General features: G+C 36.0%; 1 protein-coding gene across 1 annotated transcript in view; it reads left to right on the top strand.

Annotated features, from left to right (window-relative positions):
- The window catches only part of SGCZ (sarcoglycan zeta), a 413,634-nt gene that overhangs the window by 179,807 nt on the left and 218,220 nt on the right, over nucleotides 1-15,607 (top strand). Inside the window, exon 2 of the mRNA XM_009569840.2 lies at nucleotides 11,539-11,733. Coding sequence (XP_009568135.1) covers nucleotides 11,539-11,733 — 195 coding nt within the window. The remainder of the gene's footprint in view (nucleotides 1-11,538; nucleotides 11,734-15,607) is intronic.

Below are 15,607 nucleotides of genomic sequence, written 5' to 3'. Positions count from 1 at the left end.
TTTACTAGAAATTAAACAGAAGGAGATGTTTCCAGATACAGTGCTGCTTTAATTCATGGTGCATGAGAATTCGACCATGAATTAGAAATGGCTGTTACAATCCAACAGCAAAGTATAGGTTTATGAAGTATTGTAGTGTTATTTCTCACATTACCTGTTAAATCCTTACTATTTTACAGAACTCATAAAGAAGACAAAATTTTATTTGTCTGCAGCACCAAAGCATCTTTTCATGTGTCCAAGAAAGCAGTTCTCTTAACAACAAAGTTATACATGGGCTTTGTGAATGGCATTTGTCAAACACCATAGGTGGCTCATCTGAACAAATGTGCAGTGGAGAATTAATCTGTTCTATGAAGTCTCTGTGTCGTGGGTGTCATATAGTATGTTACAGTGTACTTACAGAATTAAGAAAACAGAGATTTATTTATTCACACTATGAAATAATTACTCACTGCTTATTCCATCAGAAAAATACTGCTTCTATGTGACTCACTTGCTTGAAGAATTAGGTGTCTGCAATTGGTGTTGCCTACAAAATCCTTGAAGTAAATCCATGCCAAAGAAAAAGATGCCTTGCTCTAAAGGAGAAGTCACAATTTGAAGAGGAGGGACAAGGAGAGGGATTTCATTCCTAATAGGACTCTCATCAAAAGCCCCAAAATATTTCAGATAACTAAGGAAGCTGAGTGAAAAAAAAAATGAGCATTTATTATTTTCAGTGTGATTTTTCATTATGTTGTTGCAAGGAATGGAAAGCTTTGAAACCATAAAAATGCTAGGTTCCATTTTGCTTTAGCAGGTAGGGGGGAGCTTGACAGGGACATTAGGAGTGGAATGAATTACTAGTGTCAGGGAAATGATGAGGTCACTTTCAATGAAGAAATAGCTGCCTCAATCATAGGCTGATGGTAGTGAGGAATTTGCTTTACATAGAGCTGGGATTTACTGTGTAATGGCCATGGAATCTAGTGTCAAGTTCCTAACTCCATTAATGTCTAGAAGCACGAAGATTTCAAAGGCTGCACCACCAGAAGTATGCATAAAGGGGAGATAATAGACCAAGAAATAAGACGCATCCACCAGAAACAAGCGTTGCTGAGGAAAAGTACATCACTGGCACTTCTTCAGCATTAGACATTCTGTTTCCATACATAAATATCAACTATCATTAAGTCTATTGATCAGAAACACAAAATATAGGAATACTTTGTAGAGAATATTCTTATCAGAAATGCAATATAGAGAAAGAATATCAGTATGCTGAAATGGATTTTTTGCAAACTCTGCCTTTATACATTGTTAATCACGAAATGTAGGGGAGGAAATATTCTGAGTGTTTCTGATCAGAATATTTGATTTATTGGTACAAATATGGGTGAAGTATAAGAAGTTGATCAAATGGGAGATTCTTTTACTGGTTCCATCATAGTTCCAGCATTTTGTCATTCATGTTGTGATGCATTTATCATTCATGTTGAGATGCTAGTGAGAGTGTTCTTAAATGATTCTTAGTTACTGGTAAGCTTATCCTAGGCAAATTGACTCTGAAATATAACATATGTTATTTATTAATCTGACAGACTATCTAAGTGGAACTGGTGGCTTTCACTTATTGATGAGACAGGTCTGATAGGATGGTAAAGGTTATTGAAGAAATAAATTCTGTGTGCGTGTGAGTTGCTGAGGATTTTTGCTGACCCTGGAAGTTCTATGAATGTCCTGAATTATGCCCTGTAAGATTTGCTTCTTGATTTTGACAGTCACAGCCAGTTTCTAGGCTCTGCAATGGTGTTTTTTTCCTGATGTGCTAGCTGCCTTCCCGAAACACACAGAGAATTATCTTACTTTTGCCAGTTTTAACAGCACGTTTGGCTTCTCTCCTAGTTCTTTGTTTACAGTAAATTTTGTTGCTTCTTGAGCCACAGTTCTGTCCAGTCTCCTTTTTGAGGGGGAGTGTTCTTCTTTTCTTTCCATATGTTCTTTCTTTGTATAACTGTACTAATTGGATCAACAATCTTCCTCACTGATTACTAAACAGGCTTTTCCCCATGGTCATGGATATTTAATTACTTATAAATTCCAGTCTGAATCACTTGTAGGGCTAAAACAGACTTCTGGAGGACATCTGCTTGTTGTTCTGTCTTTTTATAGCTCTCTCCACACTAGCACGTTCAAAAATCTTTGTTTTCCAGTCTTTTTCTAGTTCCAGTTCATTAACAATTTTCTGTCTCTCTTTGGTATATCGAATCTACCTTGTATATACTTGAATATCCTGTCCACAAGAATCGTATTGAGTGATGACATCTGAGTACAGTCTCCAACAAATCAAGTGTTTCATGTTTGCCAGTTTTCCATTTTGCTGACCCCAGCTTCTTGCAAGGACAGGCAGCTGCGTGCTGTCTATTCGTAAAGCTGGCTCAGTATAATTCCAGCCGGGTTTTTTTTTCTTCCTTCTTTTTTTCCAACAGTGCTTAAAGGTGTCTTGGAAGAGAAAATGTAGGCACTGAATCCTCCCTCTGTTTCTTCTTAGTATAAAAAGGAGACATCATTTGTTCAATTTCAGTCAGACTGCTCTTCATCAAGTTATATTGATTCTTTTTTTCTTTTCACAGCAGGGAGAACATATTATATGTAATGTTGAGTCTCATTTAATTTTCATTACTCATTTGAGGAAAGTCCGGAAAATCCTCTACCTTTCATTAGACTACCAAAGAATTTCACCCAGTTTACTCCAGTAAAGAACTGAAGTTAGTTGAATGCAGTAAAGATGAGATATAGATGAGATAGAGATCACCTTCTGAATCACTCTAGATTTACCACAATGCTTAAAAGGACTGGACTAGTTTAGTTTGGTTCTATTGTTTGACCCATGATGTTGGTGTGATCCTTTTGATTGCTTAAAAAATAAAAAGGAGGGCAGAGGTGAAATAAGGAAAAAGATTGTCTTGTTACTGCCAACTTATCTAGTTAATGTGTCTGGCAGAAATATGACTTCTAATAATTTCATATTAAATATCATTATTATTAGCAAATTCTTAGAACCCCTGTTTAATAAGGAAACAACCCTTGCGTGGTTGAGATTCAGTCCTTAGTGCTTTATATCCTGCTAAATCTGAACAGGTTGACTCTTAGGGAATGAATGTACTTCTGCATGCATTTTCTGGAAGAAGAAAATGCAGACTAAAATGGAATGTAGGAGAACATTTGAAAGTAATTATAAAAATAAAATAAAAAAGTGTTCTTCCATTTTTGGTGAAAGTAATTTCCAAAGTGGAAATTTTGCAAAGGTGATTTAGGAGTTTAAATCTGCTTTTCCAGAGGAATGTTATGCCTTTAATACTGTGAACCACATTTAAGACAGGTTTTGCAAGTATTGTCAAAAAGTTTCTAATCTTGGGATCCTAAGTCATTTAGGAGCTTTCAAACATACCTGTTTTGTTGTTTTTTTTTCCAAAATACCAACTACAATCTGAAAAGCAATTCTCTCCAAGAAGGAAATCTTGGTGATGCAAAAGCACGTCATCCCCATGTGTTGAAAAATGAGCCAGCAGGGAAGAAAATAGGCTTGGCTGAGAAAAGCACTTTGGATGGATCTCAGAAAAAAAGAGGAAAGTATATGAGCTTTGGAAGAAGGGGCAGGCATCTTGGGAGGGCTACGAGGATGAAGTGAGATCATGCTGAGAAGAGTAGAAGGGCTAAATTGGCCAATTCTGAGAAAGATAATAAAAAATGTTTCTACAAATATATTAACACCAAAAGGAGGGCCAGTGGAAAATGTTTGTATAAAGCTACAGGTGATTTTCAAGTATGACAAGATATTGTCACAACAAACGCTTAGCTATATTTAAAAACCCTAAGAAATTTGACAGATACAAATCTGAAACTGTTCACTAATCACATAATGAAATACATAAGCCAAAGAGCAGTATGTTTTTTCACCTGAGGTATTTTAATTGTAGCCTGGCACATGACACTGCTTCTAGATATTTTCATTAATGATTGATTCTCTATGCAATATTTTCTTAATTCATGGACAGAATGAAAAATATAAATGAATTTTAAAATCTAAAAATATAGCATGAAAGCATCTAGATCCAATAATTATTTGGGCATTTAAGGAATGTGTTAGCAATCAGACAAGCAGTAAAGGGGATCAGATAGAAGAAAAACTATAGCTACTAGGGAAAATTCTTCACATGAGCATATAGAGCAAAAGGATGCCATCAAGATATATATAAAGTCAGTTGATCAGATAATTTATATGTTTTGAAGTTTAACAAATCAGAATAATATGTTTTTTCTTCTTGACCACAAAGAACAGTTTTGACATCCCTGTCAACAAGGCTTAAGTCAGCATGTCTTTACTGACAGTTTGCTTGGCTTTATGTTGTCGATTAGAATTCCTTTTTTTGCTAAGCCAATACAATTAGATTACTACAGAGAATTCATTACTGCCACGGGCAGGACAGCAGCTGAGGTACACAATTTTCTCCCTATGATGCCAGTACTCACTAAACAGTTATTGAAACAATTGTCTTTAAAAGGACAATAAATGTTTGCATCTTGACTATTGTTCTCCAATAAAATTATCATTTCACAAAAATGGATACAACTGAGCTGATACTATTACCATTATTACTCAGTGAGAACACTTATTGCTGTACTGTGTTTAACATATTTAATTGTAATGCCCAATTCTCAATGAAGTTTACACCATGTTAACAAAAATAAATAATCATGTAATGAATAGAATCATATATTTCCACTATTCTCTGATTTGAAATGATTCTAAATAGTAAAGTATTAAATTAAATTCTTCAGAAAGCTGGATTCAAATATATCTCAAGCTATGATTCTTCCTAGTAATATGTTTTTAAGTCACATTTTTAGTAACTAGAAAAACTCTGGTACACTTTTAGTGTATTTTTTTTAAAAGAAGCTTTGATTTCAACAGCTGGCTCACTACTTCACTCTGTTTAGCTTTATAATAATCTAAACTTGTGTGCTGTATTTTTGGAAAACTTTTTGAGGTGTTCTATCTAGTTACACTGCCAACATATTGTATTATAAGGATAACTTTAATTAAAGTTATTGGGATAGAAGAAGCACTTTAGTAGCAGCAACGCAAGATTCAGTATAGCTGAGTTGCCTTGGAGAAAAGCAGATACCTGAGGAGACAAGTAGATGATGGGTAGACTGCTGAAAGATACAGCCCTAGAATGAGCAACTATTAGTAAGTCTAGGATATGAAGAACGTACAACCAGTTTCTTACCCACCAAGTAGTTCACCCATCAAATCCATGTCTCTCCAATTTAGAAAAAAGGATGTTGTGTGGGACCGTGTCAAAGGCTTTGCGGAAGTCTAGGTAGATCACATCAGTTGAATCTAAATGTATCTTTGACCACTACTTTTTTTGTGTGTGTGTGAATTGTAGAAAGCCCTACCTTTTAACACATTTATTTGTGTTGTTGGGTGACTTTTAAAAATGTAGGACGCATGGAATCAGTGTAGGTTTAGAGTATATGCAGAGGTCCAGAACTAAAAACCCCATTTCATCTTCAAAGTACACAAAACAGTAGAATTTTCCTTTCATAGAATCAGTAAGCTGGAAGTCCCATTGCCTGCTCAGATGTTAGCAGCAAATATTGGATTGTTTCTTTTTTGTAATTATAACAGTGATCTTTTTATTTCATTCCTTAGTGCTGAATCTGATTCTTCTTTTGTGGCTCTTAGGAAAGAGCCACTAAGACAAATTTATATTTATCTAGAGAATTATGACATAATCATGTTCTAAGCAGTTTAACACTTGCTCGAATAGATTGCCAATCTAACTTCAGGAATTATACCAACAATCTCACCCTCTAGATTTATTTTGGTTGCTCATTGTTTTCTCTTTCACGTTTCTGCTTTGAAAATGTAACTCTTTTTTTTTCCCCAAAGACTAAATTAAATTTTCAAAATGTAGGTCTCTGCTCCTGTATTTAATTACTTTTATAAGTCCAAGATATCTGTTCTGTACATTATGACCATGAAACATAAATAGTTTAAAGGTCATTGGCTTGATTGTGATCTAATGTTCATGCCGTGTGCTTATTCAGATTCCCGTGTGCCTGGTGAATATGCATGATCATACTGAGAAAGAGCAAAAAGTGCAGAAGGAGCCAAAACCAAAAATTAAAAATTGCAAAATATATTCAGGTACAGTTGTGACATTACTAAGGATTTCACAGTGCTATGATACTTTCCTTTATCTTATTCAGTGCAGTGTAAGAACTGATTTAATTTCTTTGTAGTTACTGGACATTGTATACCTATTACTTTAGATTTGAATTAGAAATCTCATTAATTATCAGAGCACGGGATTTATTTCTAATTTCTTTAGCATGTGGCTCTGTTTTGCTTATGACTTTATGTATATATGCATGTGCGCATCGTGGAGTTTACCAGCTTAAAATACTAACATTGAAATCTTTCAAACATTTAATGCAGTACTTCTGTATTTTAATTATTTTTGTTTTGAGGCTCTCAAGGATTCTAATGTCAGAAACCGAGGTAAACTTTCAAAATACAGTTTGTGACTCATCTTGAGATACTGTCACCAGTCATTTCATATTCACAAGATCCAGATAATGGAATAATATTAAGCTTATACTGCAGTCAATATTTTTTAAAATATCTATTTAATAATAATACCTCACCAATACGATCTGTCAGTCACCTAGCTTAAAATGTATATTTTTATAATGTATTTTGAAAGTTCAGTAGGACAAATCACAACTCAGTCATCAAAAATTTGTGTGTATATTTCTATGATCTACATATGTGCATATTTATTCATAAATACCCATGTTTGTATATTTCTTTATATAAAGTATATGTGTGCTTTATTAATCAGATTTCTTGGCAAAAGCTTGTCAGAATTTTTAGGTGTGAACAGTTTTTTGAAACTTGTTCTGTTGTATTGCGTGATTTAGCAAGGCTCATGATAGTAACTTAAAAATATATATCAGTAACTTACTTGCCCTTCTAATGTTCTGGGATTTCTTTGCCTTTCTGTGATAAACAAAAACACAGAGCTCACAGCAGTTCTTCCTCAGGTACTTACTTGAGGTAGATATGGTCTAGTATCTTTTCAGTTATTGGTGATAAAATCGTGATATTAAATGGAGGTATTTATCAAGCATTTATGTGGTTTATGTCTTAATACTCGGTACTCCAGGTACTAATTATCAGACTGACTAGGATTTGGCTTAGTTTTTAATAGTTTAAAAATCAGCTGATGATTTTAACATGAGTATACAAAGCACTAGTGAGTGTGCTGCCAATAACTGTAACTGGTCAAATTAATAATTAAAAAATAAAACCAAAATGACAATACTTTTTTTTTATGTTTGTAGCAAGTAACAAATTCTTTAGGCCTGTTTATTATGTATATATGTGCAGTTCTTAGAAAACTGAGGCCTTAATTCTTGTGGGTTGTTGGGAAGAATTGATGTTACATGAATCAGGTCTGACCAACTCGCCTGATGTCTGGTGGCAACTGCTGGTGAGTTGTGTTACTTCAAACTGTTTCAGAATTAAAATGTTTATTTTGTTTTTTGAAAAATATTCAACAACTTTAAGAAAAAAAAATTACTAGTAGACGATTGTGGTGGGTTGACCTTGCCTAACCACCAGATGCCCACTAACCCACTCCACCTCCTCAACTGGACAGGGGATGAGAAAATATGACAAAAGGCATGTATGTCAAAATAAGGACAGGGAGGTCACTCAGCACTTATTGTCATGGGCAAACCAGCCTCAATTTGGGGAAATAAATTAAAGTTATTACCAATTAATAACAGAATATCATACCATAGAATCATGGAATCATAGAATGCCAGGCTGGGAGGGACCTCAAGGATTGTCTGGTGTAACATTTCTGTACAAAAGCCCAGTACAGAAAAGATGGCCCAGCACCCTATCCAGCTGAATCTTAAATTTGTCATGTTGGGGAATCCACCACTTCCCAGTTCTTCACGTGGTGTATGTAAATCCAATAACAGACAGAATTGAGATGCTTGTATTTATTTAGTTTTGATCTGAAAAGGGTGCCGGGCACCTAACACAGCAATCACACCGAATGAAGAACCTTGTTTTGGGGACAACACACTAAGGAAATTATTCCAATGGCTAATTGTTCTCATTGTGAAAAATTTTCATCTTGTGTCCAATTGAAATCTTCCCAGGATTAACTTGTACCCATTGCCCCTTATCTTTTCCATGTGACTCCTTGTAATAGAGGAGTCTCCATCTTCTTTGTAGTCACTCTTTAAATACTGGAACATGGTGATAAAGTCTCCCCTAAGCCTTCTTTTCTCCAGGATGAGCAAACTGAATTCTCTCATCCTTTCCTCACATCACAGGCTTCCCTGTATTTCATTGTCTTCCTGGCCCTTCTCTGGACCCTTTCCTGTCTGTCCACACCTTTTTGGTATAGCAAGGGCCAAAACTCAACACAGTGTTCCAGGTGTGGCCTGGTAATTACTGAGTAGAGTAGAATAATGACTTCCTTATCACTGCTGGTGATGCCCTTGTTGATGCAACCCAGCATCCTTCTGATGATAATGAACATGTCCATCAGGACCCGTAGGTCCCTTTCCACACAGCTGCTCCCCAGCCTGGTACATCCCAGCCTATCCTGCACTCCTGGATTATGTTTTTCCCAGGTGGAAGACCTGACATTAGTCTTTGTTGAACTTGATAAGGTTCTTGTTAGACCACTCATCCAGCCTATCCAGGTTTTTCCTGTAGGGTGGTTCTCCATTCTGAAGTGCTCACTTCCTCACTTAGTTTGGTATCATTGGAAAACTTCATCAGGGCATGCTTGATCTCAACCTCCAGATCACTTGTGAAGATATTAAACAGCATTGAGCCCAATATCAGTCCCTGGGAGGCATAGGATAATGAAAGTAGTATAATGAGAAATAAGAATAAATCTAAAAATACCTTCGCCCCACTTCTCCCTTCTTCCAGGGCTCAACTTTGCTCCTTATTTTCTCTTCCTCCTTGACCTCAGCAGTGCAGGGGGATTGGGACTGCCAGTCCTTCCTCATTCTGCTCCAGCGTAGGTTCCCACCCATGGGAGACAGTCCTTTTGAGACTTCTCCAGTGTGGGTCCTTCTCACAGGAGACAGCCCTTTATGAACTGCTCCAGCATGGATACCTTCCACAGGGTTCAGTCCTTCAAGAACTAGCTGGTCCGTTGTGTATCCCTCATGGGGCCACAGCTTCTGCCAGAACACCTCTTCCTCATGTGTAGGCTCCTCTCTGCAGGGTCACAGGTCTTGCCAGGACCCTGTTCCAACATGGGCTCTTTACAAGGTCACAGACTCTATACTATCCACATGCTCTGTCATGGAGTCCTTCATAGGCTGCAGGGTGGACACCTTCTCCACTGTTGAACCTGCATGGGCTGCTGGATACAACTTGCCTCACTAAACAGAACAGTATACACTGAGGGAACAGACTGATGCAGTGGTAATGAAGTAAAATGTCACTGTATTTAGTAATTGTGTTATAAAGGGTGTGTTTTATGGGGTCACGTCCATAATTTCAGGGGCAGTGCTACTTCTGGCATTCTTACAATCTGGAAGATGACTTTTCAACTATTTTTAATGGTAATAATTGTTTCATAAGTAATATTTAAACTAAGGTCACAAGAAAATGGAGATAGTGTAAAGAATACTAATTACTTTAAATCTCAAGATCTAATAATGCATTGCTTTTTTATTACAATGGCTGGCTAAACAAATGTTTTGAAACTCATTATAAGGAGGAAGCTGATTAACCCTTTTGTGCATTCAGTTTCTGAATTCTTGGAATTCAGACACAACTAGGATGGATACTGCCAAGATATGATAAGGGGGTAATGTAAGTTCTTGAAGCCTGGCAACATTTTGCTCAGGGAGGACTGAGAAAAGTTGTTGAGGTAGTTTTCTTTGAAAAGGTTTACTATGTAAACAAACTGCTAAGCATTACATTTAATTAAAATTGCAGGCAAAGAAAAGTGATTCTATTTGAAAAGAACAAAAATTACAAACAGCCTGTTATCTAACTTATTTAAAAATTTCTTTATAAATTAATTGTTTCTGTTTTTCAGTGAGATACATATTGTTGTTGCAATATGAGTATGTGCATTCTATGACTTGTGGCTGTAATTATTCACAGTGAGTTAATTTATGCCATTAATATCTGATTCACTAAGAAGGGCATGGTAAAACCTTGAGAGTTTTGATGTGGATAAGCAAGGCAACTGTTTATGTAAACATTTTTGAGCTTTACATTTTAAAAATCTTATTAAATCAACACTTGTTTGATCCATCAAATGGATTTAATCTGTTTTTTTTTTATTTCTAATTGAATCAACTAACCAATTTTTTGTGCATTTTTTACAGTTTTTAAGCATAAAACTGATCATTCTGTCTGGTTTGTAAGTTTATTGAGGTTTTGTTTATTTGTTTGTTTTCATTATTTCTTTGGTTTGGTTTGTTTTTTTTCCTCATCTTGAGCACGAAGCCTATTAAACCAATCTTTTTAATGGGCATATTTCAGGAACAAGTTTTACATAAACAGAGCAAGATTGCTTCAATTTCATTTTGAAGTCATGGAGAAAAGTTAATACTTTCCAGTCTAAAGGCAATATTCAGCTGAATAATAATATAAATATCTGTAAAAAAAGTGTTAAGGATATATAAGCTGTCAAAAGGTTCCTTATTAAATGCCAGAAACTTTTTTTCTCTAAATAAGAATTAATGGTAACTTCTTTAAGCAGTTTGCAAACAGTTGCAGCTTTCTTTTGTGCTAGAAGAACTGAAACTGGTTGGGGAAAACAACAGATGATTGTAGTATCCAGATATCCTACAGGGAAAAAAACCCAAAACTTTGAAAGGTTTTCACGTTTTCTTTTTATAAAATAAGGGAGTGTGTATGAGGCCATAAATAATTAATTTAATTTAACAAGTAAAATGAAAATGTGATAACTTCATTTATGACAGATGCATTTCTAGAAAGATTTTTCTTCTATTTGTGTGGAAAATGTACTTCTATTTGTGTGGAAAATGGATTTGGCTACAAGCTTTCATGAAGAAAATTACCCTCATGTCAGCAAAAACCAAAATTTTGTATAATGTTTTTCTCCAAAACCAAGTTTTCCTGACCTCATAAAGACTATACAGCAGTTTTTAAAAATAGAATGTAAGATACATAGATGGATTACATTAATATTTTTTATAGTTTCTTGCTGATTAATTTGAAATGCAAATCTAATTTGAAATATCAAACCAGAGGTTGACTTTAATTCAATGAAAATTACCAAATGTTTACTAAATGTCTAAGAGAAACAACATTGATGTGGTTTATGCTGAATGAATGCATTCCTCCTCTGCCCAAAGAAACTGATTTTTTATATGTTCTCAGATAATCTTCATGTAATAAAATCTGTGGAAGACAAACCTCTCATTTGCTTACTTATACTTACATATTTTTTTTTCCAGATGACACGAGAGCAGTATATATTAGCGACACAACAGAACAGCCTTCCAAGGACTGATCATCCTCAGTTTTACCCAGTGGGGATTTATGGATGGCGAAAGAGGTGCTTATACTTCTTTGTCCTTCTGCTGTTGGTTACCATGATTGTTAATTTAGCAATGACAATATGGATTTTGAAGGTTATGAATTTCACAGTGGTAAGTATCCCAGTAACTTTATGTACTCTTTTTCCTGAAGTAATAACTTGTAGTTTTAGTTCTCTTTCCTTTGCCATGTTATATACAGATCTTGTGATTTTGGATTAAAAATCATGCATCCTTCTGAAGTGTTACTTTAGAAATTTATACCTTTACATATATATATATTCTGCAGTGACTGGAGCTATGTTCTATCTATTCAGATATTTCTGGTTAATTGTATCTGCTGGAAATATATCTGGATCTTAGATTTTTTTCTTTGCCCAACCAAAAGCATCATGGAAACTACCCCAAGCATCTCTTGGTTGCATGTTACCTAGGATAGCAATTAGAAGTTTACTATGTCTGTTCTGTATTGTATCTCAGGAGTAAACTTGGTTAGGTCTGTTGAGAATGTCTTTTTTAGTTTATATTGTTCTTAATGTGGTATTTTTAGGTTTTACTGGCTATTTGGACTGTGTTTCACTTAAATTTTAGAGTAGCTGTTTTCATGTTGATAAGAGGGTGTAGATGGGTATATGGACTTCTATGAGACAGCCTCCATCTGGAATCTTTAATAGCAGCAAAGTGTAACTTGAGTCGGTATTTTAGATCTACCCCTGAAAGAACATCTATGTTCAGTGGAAAGTCTGTTATCTGCCCAGCTGTTTCCAAAGCTTTGGATAAAGGTGGCAGAAGTGCTCCTTGGTTAGCAGTGGAATAGTGTCTTTTTGTGTATCAAAGGAAGACATAGAGCACTCTGCCGTTTAAACCAGCAGTGCTTCTGCTAGGACAGTGTAGTGTCTCTCTCTCTGGATTTTGACCTTCATAATCCATATTTTGATGTAGCTGATAATACATTTCTAATTCCTAGGATCATAGCACATTTCTGTTCTCTATTAGTTTATTGGAAATAAGAAAACTAGCCAACAAAACTAGCATTAAACATATGTCTAGAATTGTTCTACATCTGCTAATGCTCCGTAATGCATGGGATTATCCAAGATCATTGCCTCGTGAGACATATTGTGCAGATACCTTGCTACTTCTGAGTTGCCATTAGTGAATGATTATGTTGGATTCACATTGTTACAACTTTATGACATTAATATTCATGTGGTGAAGAGTTTGTTAGAAGTTTTGGGGGGGCTTTTTGCTTGGCTTTAGTGAGGGTGTTTCTTTGTGGTTTTTATTTTTATTTTTAGCACAGTGTGCTTGCAAAACAGGACATCCATATATGTTTTTGCTCTTTGTGTCAGAAGCGTGTTTAGGCATACCTGTTCACTTTGGTAAAATGGTGTAATATTATTCCAGAGGACAATTAAGTATGGAAATTTTAATAGGTTAAAAAGGTATGTTAAAAAGTACAGATTTTTTTCTCTGTGCAGAAGACTATATTCCAATAAAATATTTGATACTACTGCTTCCAGTGTTTGACCTTCCGCGCTACAAGCTACAATAGCACTATCCAGTTGAAAACTCCTAGAACTAGAGCATACAATATTTTAAAATATTTTTCTTTCCCATATGCCAAAGCTTTGCTGGAAAGTTAAAGGTTTGTGATGAATCACTAAATCAGTGCAGGAATCTAGTGCAAGGAAAAAAAATGGATTGTTCCAGCAGTTCTGTTTACTAGTTAGTTTATTGAAGACCTTGCTTCAGCAGCTTGAGAGGTGTATTTATCTGAAATAATTATGCAAACTCTGGCTTAATAGTTTCACAGAAATAATGTTTGAAATGTTACACACTTGATTTATAAACTCGTTATTTCATCATTACAGTTCAGAAATCACAAAGCTTATGTGCATCTTTAATGATCCTGAATTTTTTATAAATACAGATAAATGGTGTGTCACTGACTACTGTGAGTTAATTTTTAACCCTTCCATTACAGAATTTAAATTACTGTATTTATATATACCTGTAAGTGATTTGGGAAAAAAATTAGAACGTATCACTCCTCTTTCATATGAACCCCCACACACATGCCAAAAAATATTGCATATGCTTGGGAACACTGTTCATTTTGGAATATTGTATACACCTATACCTCAGAAATGAAAATTCCTATGCAACAATTTGTTGTGAACAACTTGAAAAAAACCCCTGTTTCCAACGGATTATCTACTTACAAAGAATAGCAGAAGCTTTTTATTTAATGATCATATAACCATCACATCAGTCTTCCTCAAATTTATATGTAGTATATACCTGTTGACATAAAATTATTAGCTGTTTTTTCTTCTAATGACAAAATAGTTCATGCTTTTGTTTAATGAAGTGTACTACTTCAGGATGGATTGGTTTTAGTCTTCCAACTTTTATATAAATTTATGTAATTTTCTGTGGTTAAACTGTTGTAGAAAGCAGAATCCATATGCACAAAACTGCAGTTTATGATCTGAAATCGTATATCTTAAAGTGCACATATTTGTTTTACAAAGAGACTGTTAAAAATATAGCAATTAAATGACATGACAATAGAACATTTAACAAAGCTACATGTAATAGCTGTAGGCATGTAATCAAACTTAAAGCTGAAAGAATGAATGAAATCTGTCAGTATTTGTTTCTGCTTTAATAAGCATTGTTACTTTGGATCATGTTCAAATCCGTTTCATTAACTGTGTACTGATGAATACCACTTTTCTTCTGCAGTTTCATGAAATGGTAGTCTTCTACTTGAACTAGTTAGTATTCACATTAGTTTCTTAATCTTTTCAAAAATTGATTGCTAGAAGATTGTCATATAAAAAGGTCAGCAAAATCCTCACATGTCCACACATGCACATTGTGCACCAGTGGGAAATTTGTATCAAGTACGAAGGAGTCACATTCTTAGCAACAAACATCTGAGAGTAAAATGGACTTAAACTTCATAGAATCATAGAATCATAGAATCATAGGATAGTTTGGGTTGGAAGGGACCTTAAAGATCATCTAGTTCCAACCCCCCTGCCGTGGGCTGGGACATCCCACTGGATCAGGCTGCCCAAGGCCCCTTCCAACCTGGTCTTGAACACCTCCAGGGGTGGGGCATCCACAGCTTCCCTGGGCAACCTGTGCCAGTGCCTCACCACTCTCATGGTGAAGAAATTCTTCCTAATGTCCAGTCTAAATCTGCCCCTTTTCAGTTTATACGCATTCTCCCTCATCCTATCACCACAAGACTTTATGAACAGCCCCTCTCCAGCTTTCTTTTAGCCCCTTTCAGATACTGGAAGGTCGCTATAAGATCTCCTCTGAGTCTTCTCTTCTCCAGGCTGAACAGGCCCAACTCTTTCTGCCTGTCCTTATATGAAAGGTGCTCCAGCCCTCTGATCATCTTTGTAGCCCTCCTCTGGACCCATTCCAACAGCTCCATGTCCTTCTTACGTTGGGGATTACAGAATTGGACACAGTATTCCAGATGAGGTCTCACAAGAGAGGAATAGAGGGGCAGAATCTCTTCCCTCGCCCTGCTGGCCACACGTCTTTTGATGTGGCCCAGGATACAGTTGGCCTTCTGGGCTGTAAGCACATGTTGCTGGCTCATGTTGAGCTTCTCATCCACCAGCACCCCCAAGTCCTTCTCTACAGGGCTGCTCTCAACCACATCATCCCCCATCATGTACTGAAATTGGGGATTGCTCCAACCCAGGTGCAGGACCTTACACTTGGCCTTGTTGCACATCATGAGGTTCTTAGGGGCCCACTTCTCCAGTCTGTCCAGGTCCCTCTGGATGACATCCCGTCCTTCCGGTGTGGCAACTACACCACTCAGTTTGGTATCATCTGCAAACTTGCTGAGGGTGCACTCAGTCTTGCTGTCAATGTCATTGATAAAGATATTGAACAGCACCGGTCCCAGTACGGACCCCTGAGGGACACCACTCGTCACAGATCTCAATCTGGA

The sequence above is a fragment of the Cuculus canorus genome, chromosome 4 (genome assembly GCF_017976375.1).
Source record: "Cuculus canorus isolate bCucCan1 chromosome 4, bCucCan1.pri, whole genome shotgun sequence".
NCBI classification, from domain to species: Eukaryota; Metazoa; Chordata; class Aves; order Cuculiformes; family Cuculidae; genus Cuculus; species Cuculus canorus.
Note: the sequence above shows the minus strand (reverse complement) of the source record. Positions and strands in the feature narration are given on the sequence as shown.